General features: G+C 32.8%; 1 protein-coding gene across 1 annotated transcript; it reads right to left on the minus strand.

Moving 5' to 3' along the window:
* Positions 1–3: 3 nt before the first annotated feature.
* On the minus strand, positions 4–10,712 carry LOC108743343 (V-type proton ATPase 16 kDa proteolipid subunit). Its single transcript, XM_025974952.1, has 3 exons — positions 10,517–10,712; positions 2,043–2,232; positions 4–895 (listed from the first exon to the last, which is right to left on the minus strand). The coding sequence occupies exons 1-3, from the start codon at positions 10,593–10,595 to the stop codon at positions 691–693; spliced, it is 474 nt and encodes a 157-aa protein (XP_025830737.1). The 5' UTR covers positions 10,596–10,712; the 3' UTR covers positions 4–690.
* Positions 10,713–12,557: the final 1,845 nt, after the last annotated feature.

Here is a 12,557-nt window from a genome sequence, read left to right on the forward strand (position 1 = left end):
TTGTAATTTTTTTTTTTGTATAACAGTATCGATCGACAGAGCAATAAGCCGTTCTTCTCCATTCTCTAATAACTGCATGTTTAAAAATTAAAAAGTAGTTGTGCTATTTTCACAGTTTTTATTTCAATAACCTTATCATATTATATATGTATATCACTCGGACGAGTGTCTCTCTCTCTTCCTCTCTTTGCCTTCAAGAAGAAAGTAAAACTAATGTACACTACGACTATACAATTAATTAATTGATCAATAATTAGAAGTTGTTACTTTTGTGAACAAGACTGGCGAATTAGTCACGTATCACAATGGTTTTGCTTCTAGTTGACGATCGTTCTGATCAGTCGTCTTCACGAAAGCTCTTGCTTTTTACAAATGTTTACAAATCTGGATATTGTTTTTTTTTTTTTTAAATTAAAAAGTGATAGAAAAACTTCCTGCCACTACTAAATACATTACTTTAAAACGATCGTATTTTCTCTGTACAAAGTACTATATAGACGATGAAAATTAAAAGTACGAAACAGGAACGATAATAAGGGGGCTGGGCGGGCGGGTATCTAGTGGTAAATATGTGCGAGTGAAGAAGAGTGGGAATGCGAAGAAATACAAGGAAGAATCAAAGGGGGAACGAATGGGATAATTAATGAAAGAGACAACTGATGTGTTTTGTTGCGATTTTCGCGGTAGAATTTATTTTGTGTAGAGGAAAATGGCAACGATGAGACCGTAAAGACCCAATACTTCGGCGAAGATGAGGATCAGGATCATACCTACGAACAGTCTTGGCTGTTGAGCGGTTCCTCGGACACCGGCATCGCCCACGATGCCGATGGCGAAACCTGCAGCTAATCCTGAGAAACCGACAGCTAAGCCGGCTCCAAGGTGGACAAAACCTCTGAAAGTACAAAATATTTCTTTTAACACTCCATTTTTCAACATATAAAAAATACCACGCCAAAGAAAGAACACCATCCCATAGCAAACCTGAATAAGCATAAAAACAACTTCGCCTGTACATTATATAAGTTGATGCAAATATATAAACAGCAACATAACCACCACTTACGAATTAGTTTGACGATTTTGAAGTTCTGAATTGAAGCAAAATTTTAAAGGGTTTGCAATCAGCAACTAACTTTATGGAAGGTAGGAAATAAGAAATTCAAAAGCTCTTAATAAAACAACAGTTCAGCAAATTAATCGTGCGGCTAACAAGTAGAAAACGTGAATTTACATTTCAGGAGAATTATATTTTGATAAATGACTTCTGTTACAACCTTACAACTTAATAATATGAATTATTTACTACAAAAGAAAGAAATTTGCGATTTTAGGCAGGCAAATAAATTTTTAAGAATGAATTTACTGTTTATTTATACGTAACATTGAAATGAAATTGGTCATTATTTTTGTTTATTGTTGCGGGTCATCTAATGAAATAAATGAGACTCGTCCGTGTCCGAACGAATACAACATACCAACGATCGTCTGAACAATGTCTGCCCTGAATTGTGAACCGTTGCCAAAAAGTGACACACACACAAACATGCCCAGATAAATGTACTCGAACACCGTCGAAAGACCGCTATTAATCTCTATTTTTGCGTTTAGCAGTACCAGACTTTTTGAACATAATGATTAGTACATATGAGCAGTTTTACGCATTTTTTCCAGTACTTCGTATTTTAGAACAATAAACGATATCGTTATCGATTGTGTGCGATATCAGAAGTACTTACATTTTTTCGAATGAAATTGCGAAGTAATAAACGGCGAATATGATGTTTTCTAGACACAGTCATCAACCGAACTATTGTTACAGGAATTCAAAATATGGAGGTACCAAAAAGAGGAGAACAGGAAGTACATACCACGTCTTGGATCTTATAAAATGAAACAAAATAAAGACACTTCCCAGATTTCAAAATAATTTTTTTAAGATAAAGATAAAGCCCTGTAAATCAATGGAGAGCAACCCTTTAATAAGTTGTAGCAGCAAACCCCTTTTTGCTAAAAAAAGAAAAAAAAAGTAGGAGACTGACCTGTACAATGAATAAGTCGATGGCGAACTAAGACCGCTGGCTATAAGAATTGAAACGACAAGTCCGTAGATAGCGACGATACCGGCCATGACAACAGGGATGATAGACTTCATGATAAGTTCTGGCCGCATCACAGACATGGCTGCTATACCTGTGCCTGATTTCGCCGTGCCATAGGCCGCACCAAGGGCTGGAAAGAAAGAAAAAATAATCAATACTAATGCCATTTCGGGAACATTAATAAAATTTGCCAACACCACCAAATTATAATTATTTTCCGTTGATCGGAGTTCCTTTCTTTCTTTCTTTATGAAAAAAATTAAAGGGGTTTTAAACATTTTGTTTTTTACCATCCATTTGTAATAGAAAAAATATTAATGAATCCAAATTTCTTTTAAATTATTTAATAATCTAAGTACATGGAAAATACTACAAATGGCGCGGTAAACGCCATCTGTAGTTCGATGCTACATTTTAGGATTACGTATGCTCCAACAAGGTCCATTTAAATATATGGATATCTACTTGCTGAAACGAATCCCGGCGTAGCTAACCTCAACGTGATAGGCACACGTTACCATAATCGAATAAAATAATTCGAAGTGGTCTGTATTCTGTCGAAACTGCCAGACGCGGATCGCGATTTCGACCATTTTGGATCTCATCAGCGCGTCGCAGACTTCTCCGACAGAACACAGACCAACTTTTACCTACTGTCTTAACAGCGCGTTTTAGCAGTCTGCGACGCGCTGATGAGATCCAAAGAGATCGAAATCGCGATCCGCGTCTGGCAGTTTCGGCAGAATACAGAAAACTTCGAATTAATTTAATCTAAGTACATATTTACATATCATACAAAAACATCATGTTCTTCCTTTCATATTTAGAAAATGATTTTGATTGATAGAATCCTTGTCCTTTAAATTACTCGTTGCCCTGACATAAATTCCGTAAAAAATATGTATTGTAATGGGAGGCTTTCAACGTGTAATTGTGTGTCGTTACTTTCAATAGCGAAACAACTAATTATGGACAGTCAAATCCGGTCTTATCATGCAAGTTTAAGGTCACTAACTGTATGAATCAAATCAGAAAACAAAAACGTCGCGTTATTACAAAAATTATGCTTGGAAGTGGGTAGGGAATTCCCACATTCTCTTTTTCTATAAGTGTTTATCAAATCACGAAATAGACTCCTGTTAATCAAAACTTTTTAAAACCGTTGAAAATTATAAGTCTATCCTCTTCTCATGTTGAAATTGTATAGGTATGTGTCTTCTTTTAGTTTGTAATGCTGTGTTTGGTGTCAACAAATGACTAAGTACTTATAATCAAAACCGTTATAAATAAATACAATTAAAATTAAATAATAGTTGAAGTTTAAAAACTAAAAAAGCAGGATGTACAACATAAAATGTGTAATTTCTAGAAATACGTATTTCAATTTACTTAATAGCAATTTATCTATCGATTTAATGGCGAATTTATTACCGATATGGTTATCATTTATCAAAAACCACGCATCTGCACCGTAAAAATAAAACAAGTTTTATTCATTATTGTAGAAACATTGTCATGATAGAGCTATCTATACAATATAATACTTTTTAACGTTATTGCGATCAAAATAATATTAAACTATAGAATATTAGTTACATTTCCAATTAGTAATAGTCATCGTCAAGAAATAGGTAACGCATTAAGTAAAATTAATATTGTTTAACTATTTTAAGCATTAAAGAAGCAAAAATATTAGTAATTCTTAAATAACTAATCAAACTAGCTAATAGTCATACGTAAGAGAGTATAAATTAAATGTAAATAAATAATAATATTTAAGATTTTATGGATTTTTTACTACCTTCGCCAATTTATAGATCGGATAGGCAGTTTTCAATATTCTCCAAGCTTCTAACAACAGCTTCATAAAGGAAGTTGTTATAGACATTAATTTTATTGTTTTGTTAGAAATTTCGACTTTGGACTCTCCTGTTTTAGTATGATGAATAATAAGTATTTCGTTTGGGCGTTTTTCTCAATTAGAGATAAATGGCTAAATATTTTTAAACTGTAACATACATTTCAGTTTCATGATAAATTGATAAGAAAACACTGTACTTTCGTCGATATCATGTTCGTACGCATATTAACACATTGCTTCCAATTTAGTAAATAACAACATGTAATATTGGCTGACCTCATCATTCATATAATCGCATAGAATAATTGCTCTAAGCATTGTTTGCACACTGCATAACAATAGTCATATAAAAGTGGCCATATCGATTCGTACTTTTACGAAATTATTATATACCTTCAACAATTTGTCTGAGAGCGAAAAAAAAATCGAGACCAAGTACGTAACACTGAACAAAAAATTTTAATACTTCCGGTGGACTTATAAGTTAAACTGTGGGTTTTTGTTTCATTTTAAATATTTTTTCTTTTCTTTAAGTTATAATAGGTATATTTATCCTAATCATATGATAGCGANTTGCACACTGCATAACAATAGTCATATAAAAGTGGCCATATCGATTCGTACTTTTACGAAATTATTATATACCTTCAACAATTTGTCTGAGAGCGGTGGACTTATAAGTTAAACTGTGGGTTTTTGTTTCATTTTAAATATTTTTTCTTTTCTTTAAGTTATAATAGGTATATTTATCCTAATCATATGATAGCGAGTTTCTGCAGTTTGTCCGCTCCTGCTTCCGCAAGTCCCAAATTATAGAGAATTCACCGACGCGAACGTTAGTCATCAAAGTCAGACGAAAGATGCATAAAAGACGAAAGTATTAAAAAAAGGTTAAAAAGACGTAAAAGACAGAAGACGGTGAAATCAATGAAGTGTATATTGATGTGCTGTTTGTGACCATTAAAATAAGTGTATCAAGATAACTGTGCGATACTGGACAACTCTTATTGTACACACCATTATCGTTTTTATCATTAATATTTTATTAATTAAACACATTATAAAAAAGCGGAAATGGATTCGTTTTTATTAACCCTAGACAAACTAAAGGAAAAGCCTACAAAACTATTTGAAGCAACTTTAATATATTCTTCTCTTGGAACAGAACATTTGTAGTATTTGAACATTTTTTATTTTAACACTAAATATGAAAAAAAGAAAGTTTACCATTGTTTAAAAAAAAGGGATCTACAAAAATGTCCTCCAAGGAAATTTTTTTTGGTCCTAAGTTTGGATAACACATTGTTGAAATATAAAAACAAACCAATTTTTTTGGATATCTTTTACTACTTAATTTATGTTTTGGAGGACTTGACACGCAAGACCAAGATCAATACCAAGACTTAACTTTTCCACAGCTTTTCTTCGTTATTTTTTAAAGCTTTAAGAGGTTGCAGAGGGTTGTATGAATTTCTTATTAATCCCAAAACATATACACAGTATTTCTCAACAGCGTACCCAACCAAACTCATACATCCTAGGGCAACACCTTGTAATTTAATTTTAAAATCTACGTGTTCATCTATTAAGTAAATCGAATGTCTAGTACATTAATTGCTTGAAAAACCCACAGCATTTTATTAGTTTTTAAGACCAGCAAAAGCAGCAATTAAAATGACTAATTATTGCAATACTGATCTGCACTCTAATCAAGAAAGAGATCGATATAGGATAACCGTTTAGAAAAACATGACGCTGACCAAGCAACAGTGTATGTATACAACAAAACCATCTGGAACACGATTTTCTTAGAAACACGTGTTTAGAATTCACGTAAACTCCGTTTTAACCAATTCTGCCGGCCTGAACTGCCTTTTTATAATTAGAATCCAAACTGACTAAAATACCTAAACCTTCGCTAAAAAAAATGACATCAGTCGCTTCAAAACTGCGTCTTCCTTAATCAAGAACGAAAACAACGAAGTCAACGTTATGTTCTTGTAAAAATACAAGTTCCGTTTCAGTTTTATTGAAATAAAATGAGAGAAAATTTAAATTAATTACTTTCGTATGTTAGCATGAATGCTCGTCAATCTTTCAGTAAGCTGTGAACAAAACTGTCGCAGATTGCACTTTTCGGTGTAAAAACGGCAAAGGATGCGTGCATCAATGCCGTAAAGGCGATCGATTTAACATTTTGACGTCTACGGTTTTGTAAGATCTTTGAAATGGCGTAAGGAACTCCTGCAGGGATATAATCTGTCGCTAAAAAGTGGAACTTATACCTATTTTGCTGCTGGTATACCCTTCTGCTATTCAGCGAAAAACGACTAGAAAACCGTCAAGCTTGCACTACACATAGAGCATCTCGAAATTGAAATGGCGTAAAGAACTCCTGTAGGGATATAATCTGTCGCAGAAAAGTGGAACTTATACCTATTTTGCTGCCGATCTACCCTTCTGCTGTCCAGCGAAAAATGACTAGAGAACCGCCAAAACTACACTACACATAGAGCATTTCGAAATTGAAATGGCGTAAAGAACTCCTGCAGGGATATAACCTGTCGCAGAAAAGTGGAACTTATACCTATTTTGATGCTGGTATACCCTTCTGCTGTCCAGCGAAAAAGGACTAGACAACCGTCAAACTTGCACTACACATAGACCATCTCGAAATTGAAATGGCGTTAAGAACTCCTGCAGGGATATAACCTGTCGCAGAAAAGTGGAACTTATACCTATTTTGATGCTGGTATACCCTTCTGCTGTCCAGCGAAAAAGGACTAGAAAACCGTCAAACTTGCACTACACATAGACCATCTCGAAATTGAAATGGCGTAAAGAACTCCTGTAGGGATATAATCTGTCGCAGAAAAGTGGAACTTATACCTATTTTGCTGCTGGTATACCCTTCTGCTGTCCAGCGAAAAAGGACTACAGAACCGCCAAGCTTGCAGTACACATACAGCAACTCGAAATTGAAATGGCGTAAAGAAATCCTGCAGGCATATAAACTGTTGCTGAAGAGTGGAACTTATACCAACTTTGCTGCTGGTATACACTTCTACTGTCCAGCCAGAAAGGACTACAGAACTGCCAAGCATGTACTACACATACAGCATCTTGAAATTATAATAGCGTAAGGAACTCCTGCAGGGATATAATCTGTCGCAGAAAAGTGGAACTTATACCTATTTTGCTGCTGGTATACCCTTCTGCTGTCCAGCAAAAAAGGACTACAGAACCGCCAAGCTTGCAGTACACATACAGCAACTCGAAATTGAAATGGCGTAAAGAAATCCTGCAAGCATATAAACTGTCGCTGAAGAGTGGAACTTATACCAACTTTGCTGCTGGTATACCCTTCTACTGTCCAGCCAGAAAGGACTACAGAACTGCCAAGCATGTACTACACATACAGCATCTTGAAATTATAATAGCGTAAGGAACTCCTGCAGGAATATAATCTGTCGCAGGAAAGTGGAACTTATACCTATTTTGCTGCTGGTACACCCTTCTGCTATCCAGCGAAAAATGACTAGAGAACAGTCAAGCTTGCACTACACATAGAGCATCTCGAAATTGAAATGACGTAAGGAACTCCTGCAGGGGTATAATCTGCCACAGAAATGTGGAACTTATACCTATTTTGCTGCTGGTCTAGCCTTTCGCTGTCCAGCGAAATAGGACTACAGAACCGCCAAGCCTGCACTACACATAGAGCATCTCGAAATTATAATGGCGTAAGGAACTACTGCAGGAACATAATCTGTCGTTGAAAAGTGGAACTTATACCTATTTTGCTGTTGGTATACCCTTTTGCTATCTAGCGAAAAATGACTAGAGAACAGTCAAGCTTGCACTACACATACAGCATCTCAAAATTGAAACGACATAAGGAATTCCCGCAGGGATATAATCTGTTGCTGAAAAGTATAACTTATACCTATTTTGCTGCCAATCTACCCTTCTGTATTCAGCGAAAAAGGACTACAGAACCGCCAAAACTCACTACAGATAGAGTATCTGGAAATTGAAATGGCGTAAGGCACTCCTGCAGGCATATAATCTGTCGCAGAAAAATTAGAAGTTATACCTGTTTTGATGCTTGTCTGACCTTCTGCTATTCAGCGAAAAAAGACTAGAGAATTACCAAACTTACACATTTTACTGCTTGTCTATTATTCAGCGGTCCAAGGAAAAACTAGAGAGCCGCGAAGCTGATACATAACGTATCTCCAAATAGAAACGGAGTAGAGAAATGCTACAAGGATCATAATTTGTCGCTAAAGGATAGTACTTTTTACATATTTTGCTGATGGTTTATTCTTTCGCTTTCCAGCGAAAAACTAGAGAACCGCCAAGCAGATATAACACATAACGTATCTCCAAATAGAAACACAGTAGAAAAATGCTACAAGGGCTACAATTTGTCCCTGAAAAATGGTACTTTTTATCCATTTTGCTGCTAATCCATCCTTTACCTCTCCAGCGATAAACAAGAGAACCGCCAAGCTAACATTATTACACAATGAAGTAGAGAAAAACTGCAAGGACTATAATTTGTAGCTTAAATATGGTACTTTTATCTATTTTATTGCTGTCTGGATAAGCGAATATTGCAAATAATATTTTATACGGAATGCATCATAATTAAATTATCTAATGAAACGTAATTTCTTTGTTGTTAGTTTTGGCAAGAAATTTGTATTTACAAAAAATATATGCCGAGTTAGAACTCCACACAATGATAAATGAGTAAAGGGTGCAAATAGAGGAATTGCAGCAGCGATTATTTAATACAAAAAGTTAATTAATCATTTAATTGAATTAATATTCCCTTGTTGATATTATATATTTATTGCATTGAAATTGTTTCTCCACTTTGTTGTTTCTTCAGAAGTTATAGAATTGCATTATAATTTACTTTATTACTATTGCATTAAATTTTCCAATCCACCACAAATAAAAAAAAATACACTACTAATCGTAAGTATATTTATGCTGCATGATATTAACAACAATTTACTAATTAAGCACGTGTATTTACTATATATATTATCGTATTTACTCGATTTCAATGAAAAGTTCGAGATTGAACAAAAAATTTAAAGGAACATTTTTTGGCAGTTTATTCATAAAATCATTTCCCAAATTAGGTAATATTCTCTTTTAGTTTCATTGACATACTTCGTGGACGAATGAATTAAAGTAACTTTTTGAAACAATTTATTTTCTTCAAGTGAAGAAATAGAAACTGATAATCATTTAAACACAATTATGAAAACTATCTATAATGAATTTGAAGGCAGTATTATATACAGAGATAATGGTACACCCATCCAAATCACATGATAAGCGACACTCACATGCTCCTTTAATTAAATTTAAAGAAATTAAATATATAAGCAAAAAGTAAAAGTAATTCCGTTCGTCACAATAAAATTTACTGTGTAAAAATTTTAATAAGCAAGTGCATCTACTTACCTATAAAAGATTAACATAAGTCATGTGTTTTGACTTTATTAAAAGTTACATACACAGGAAATTTTCTATTTGCAAACATTTTTTGTTAAAAATGAAAATGCAACGGATACTTATGGAAAAGTTTTGAAAATTTTTACACAAATACCTACATTAATAATAATAATTTATTAAAATCATTGATTACATGATCAAGTAAACGTAACCTTGATGTCACATGTTTTGGTAAATACACCGGTAACACCCTGTTTAATAGCGAAACAACTAATTNAACACCCTGTTTTTTTAAACAATTTAATTAAATATTAAAAAAAGTTCCTGCATAAAAAAATTATTTAAAACCAGGTGATTTGTTATTTTAAAGGGGATAACAACGACAATAACAATATAATGTATTTGTTTCTGTTATTGTTCGAAAGATGATTATTATGAAAAAAAAAATAAGAAACCAAGAACATTTATTAAGGATTAAGGATTTTAGCAAAGGGTTAAACCATAATTTTCAGTAGTAACTCATTGAAAGTGTTCATGTATATAACAATGTTTTTATAGCAATTATCAGAATAATACTGTGATTTTTATAAAAAAACATCAATGACAACATTATTTTGCCTTTACAAAACCACTCTTACTTTAAAATTTTTAATTATTAAGGCTAAAAACACTAATTTTCTTAGTGGGGTGGGTCTAAGTTAAAAGCACGTGACCATGCTATTATAACTTAAAGTAGGTCATTTAACAACTTCAAAAGCAAAATTGTGTGTATGACCTAGGTTTTCTCGGAAAAATTGGTTAATATTAAAGCTAAAATTAAGTACATTAATGATTTCATGACTTTGTGGTTAGTAGAAAACTGGCGATACGCCCATGACAGCAAATGAACACTGTTTGAGCCAAAATTGTACAAAGAATTTATCGTTTTGAGACAAAGAAACGTAAAAATTCTTATAATAGGAACCCAACGCAACTATTTTAGTATGATTTCTTGAAATATTAAGAAAACTTTGGGGTCATTTGACTAATCGATACTGCTAGCGGTAAAACATATTACAACCAAAATTTTACTCACAACTAAAAATAACAGCTGCAGCAGCTCCCATAACTCCAAAGAAGGGTCCGTAGACAGGATATTCTTCTGATAACGGCATTTTTTAATATTTTCAGAGTATTTACAGGCCCGAGCTAGCCAGAAAAACAGACAACGTTCAGCGGAACCAACAAACCACTGACAAATATGGCTTACAGTGCGAGTAAGTAGTGTGTTGGTCATATGACGATAGAAAATTTGAGATGGAGTGAGGTAGCTTCGAGCTACGCTATTGGTTACTGTTGTGGTGGGAATTACAAATAAACCATTCCCTGAATTTTAAAGAGTGACGTTTTCCTCTACTCTTTTCTTATGTCGTCAGGAAACATATGATTTTATATTAATGATGAAAATTCCAAAAGTTTTGAGTTAAATAAACCTTTTTAGAATTTAAAAGGTGTAACCTGTATTAAAATGTTACATTAAAGTACTCATTTAAATGTTTCAATCATAATTTGAGTCACATGATTTTTCTCAACATCCGCTGTTACGTCTAAATCACGAAAAAGCGCTAAATTTGATTTTAAACAATATTCAATAAAACTTGAATATGAAAAGTAAAAACAATACAAGAACAACTAGAAAATTAGTAGGCATAAGAATAATCTTCATCATTAGGCTATTTAGTTGATAGCCACTTCATTGTATTTGTCCTCAATAAAGAAAGGTTTTTAACAGTTAATTTGAAAAAGTGACTAAAAGTCTAACCAGGATATATAAATTAAAATAAATCTATTAAAAGTGCATTTCTCTACTGTTACATACAATTATATAAAGAAATATATCATATGACATTATTTTTCATAATTTCTGGAAGCGCATATGCAACCGTAACTACACTGCTTCCATCATGTCTGCATACCTTCTATTAAAGGCTTTTTTTATTTTAATTAGTTGTACATATATTTAAAAGTACCTAAACATTTAAACTATACTGCCAACTTAATTTAAAATTTTCGTTGGCTTTACGATTTCTATAATAAAAACTCAATTAACTCTGCTGCATGATTTGGTAATTATTTAAAAGACATCCCCCTATCAATTTGGTTATCCATTATAAGAAAAATAATAATTGAAATATGAAACTTTAGAATAAATGCCTAATTATATGTATTAACATAATTATAAACTTTATTTTAAGATATATAAGCAACACATCATCCACCACAATCAATCGACGAGATGTTGTAATTCCCTCTCTTTAACACCCCTTGCAACTAGAAGTCGTTTGGGGGTGAGGAATGTTTTTTAGATAATTATCCAGCATTTCCTCGGTGAATTGTGGTGTGTAATGTGTTGTTTATTAGTAATTATTTAAATAAAGTTTATAAGAATGTTAATATATATAATAAGAAATATAATATGTACTGAATATTCATTTTTCAACCTGTATATATTTGTAATAAGGGATGATCGACGACTGAAATAATGTTGTCCTGCTTAATAGATCTCGCGTTGACAACCCTAAGTCGGTAGGGAATGGGAAATGTTTTTTAGATAATTTTCCTTAATTTTTTCAGGGAAACATATCATTTTTTTTTGATAAACTTTTGTAGTTTTACTTTTTATGTATTTAAATGTATAAAACTGAGGAATTGTATTTTTAATTCGAATTAGAATAAATCATACACATATGCCTCCCTCAGGCAATTAATTAATTACGAAATATAGACAAAAATCATTTATTTTATGTAGGAAAATGATTGTTAGTTTGCCAAAAGGTGTAGTTCTTACCGTTTATAAAAAACCCACATCAACAATTTTTAATTTTAAAAAAGAAACGCAGTCGGAACCATAAGCTGAATAATATTGCCGTAAATATTAACTATGTTGTGATTAATCGCTGTAATTAAAGTTTCTGAAAGTTCAATGACCACTATTACAAGTTACATTAAGTTGAAGCATCTTCAAAATTTCGTGGAATCGCCACATATATGTGACTTTTTTTCAGAAAACTTTCTTAATAACGGGATTCCTGTTACTAACACGCGGACGTTGTCTAAAACAGGATCATTTTCTTTTA

Source organism: Agrilus planipennis, unplaced genomic scaffold (assembly GCF_000699045.2).
Source record: "Agrilus planipennis isolate EAB-ADULT unplaced genomic scaffold, Apla_2.0 scaffold19, whole genome shotgun sequence".
NCBI lineage: Eukaryota > Metazoa > Arthropoda > Insecta > Coleoptera > Buprestidae > Agrilus > Agrilus planipennis.

Excerpts from the sequence above, each read along its gene's own strand:
- LOC108743343 (XM_025974952.1), bottom strand. The coding sequence starts at position 10,595 with ATGCCGTTATCAGAAGAATATCCTGTCTACGGACCCTTCTTTGGAGTT. Across the intron at positions 2,233-10,516 it reads TGCAGCTGTTATTTTTAGTT|CCCTTGGTGCGGCCTATGGC; the intron begins GTGAGTAAAATT and ends CTTTCTTTCCAG. Across the intron at positions 896-2,042 it reads TCGACTTATTCATTGTACAG|AGGTTTTGTCCACCTTGGAG; the intron begins GTCAGTCTCCTA and ends TTGTACTTTCAG.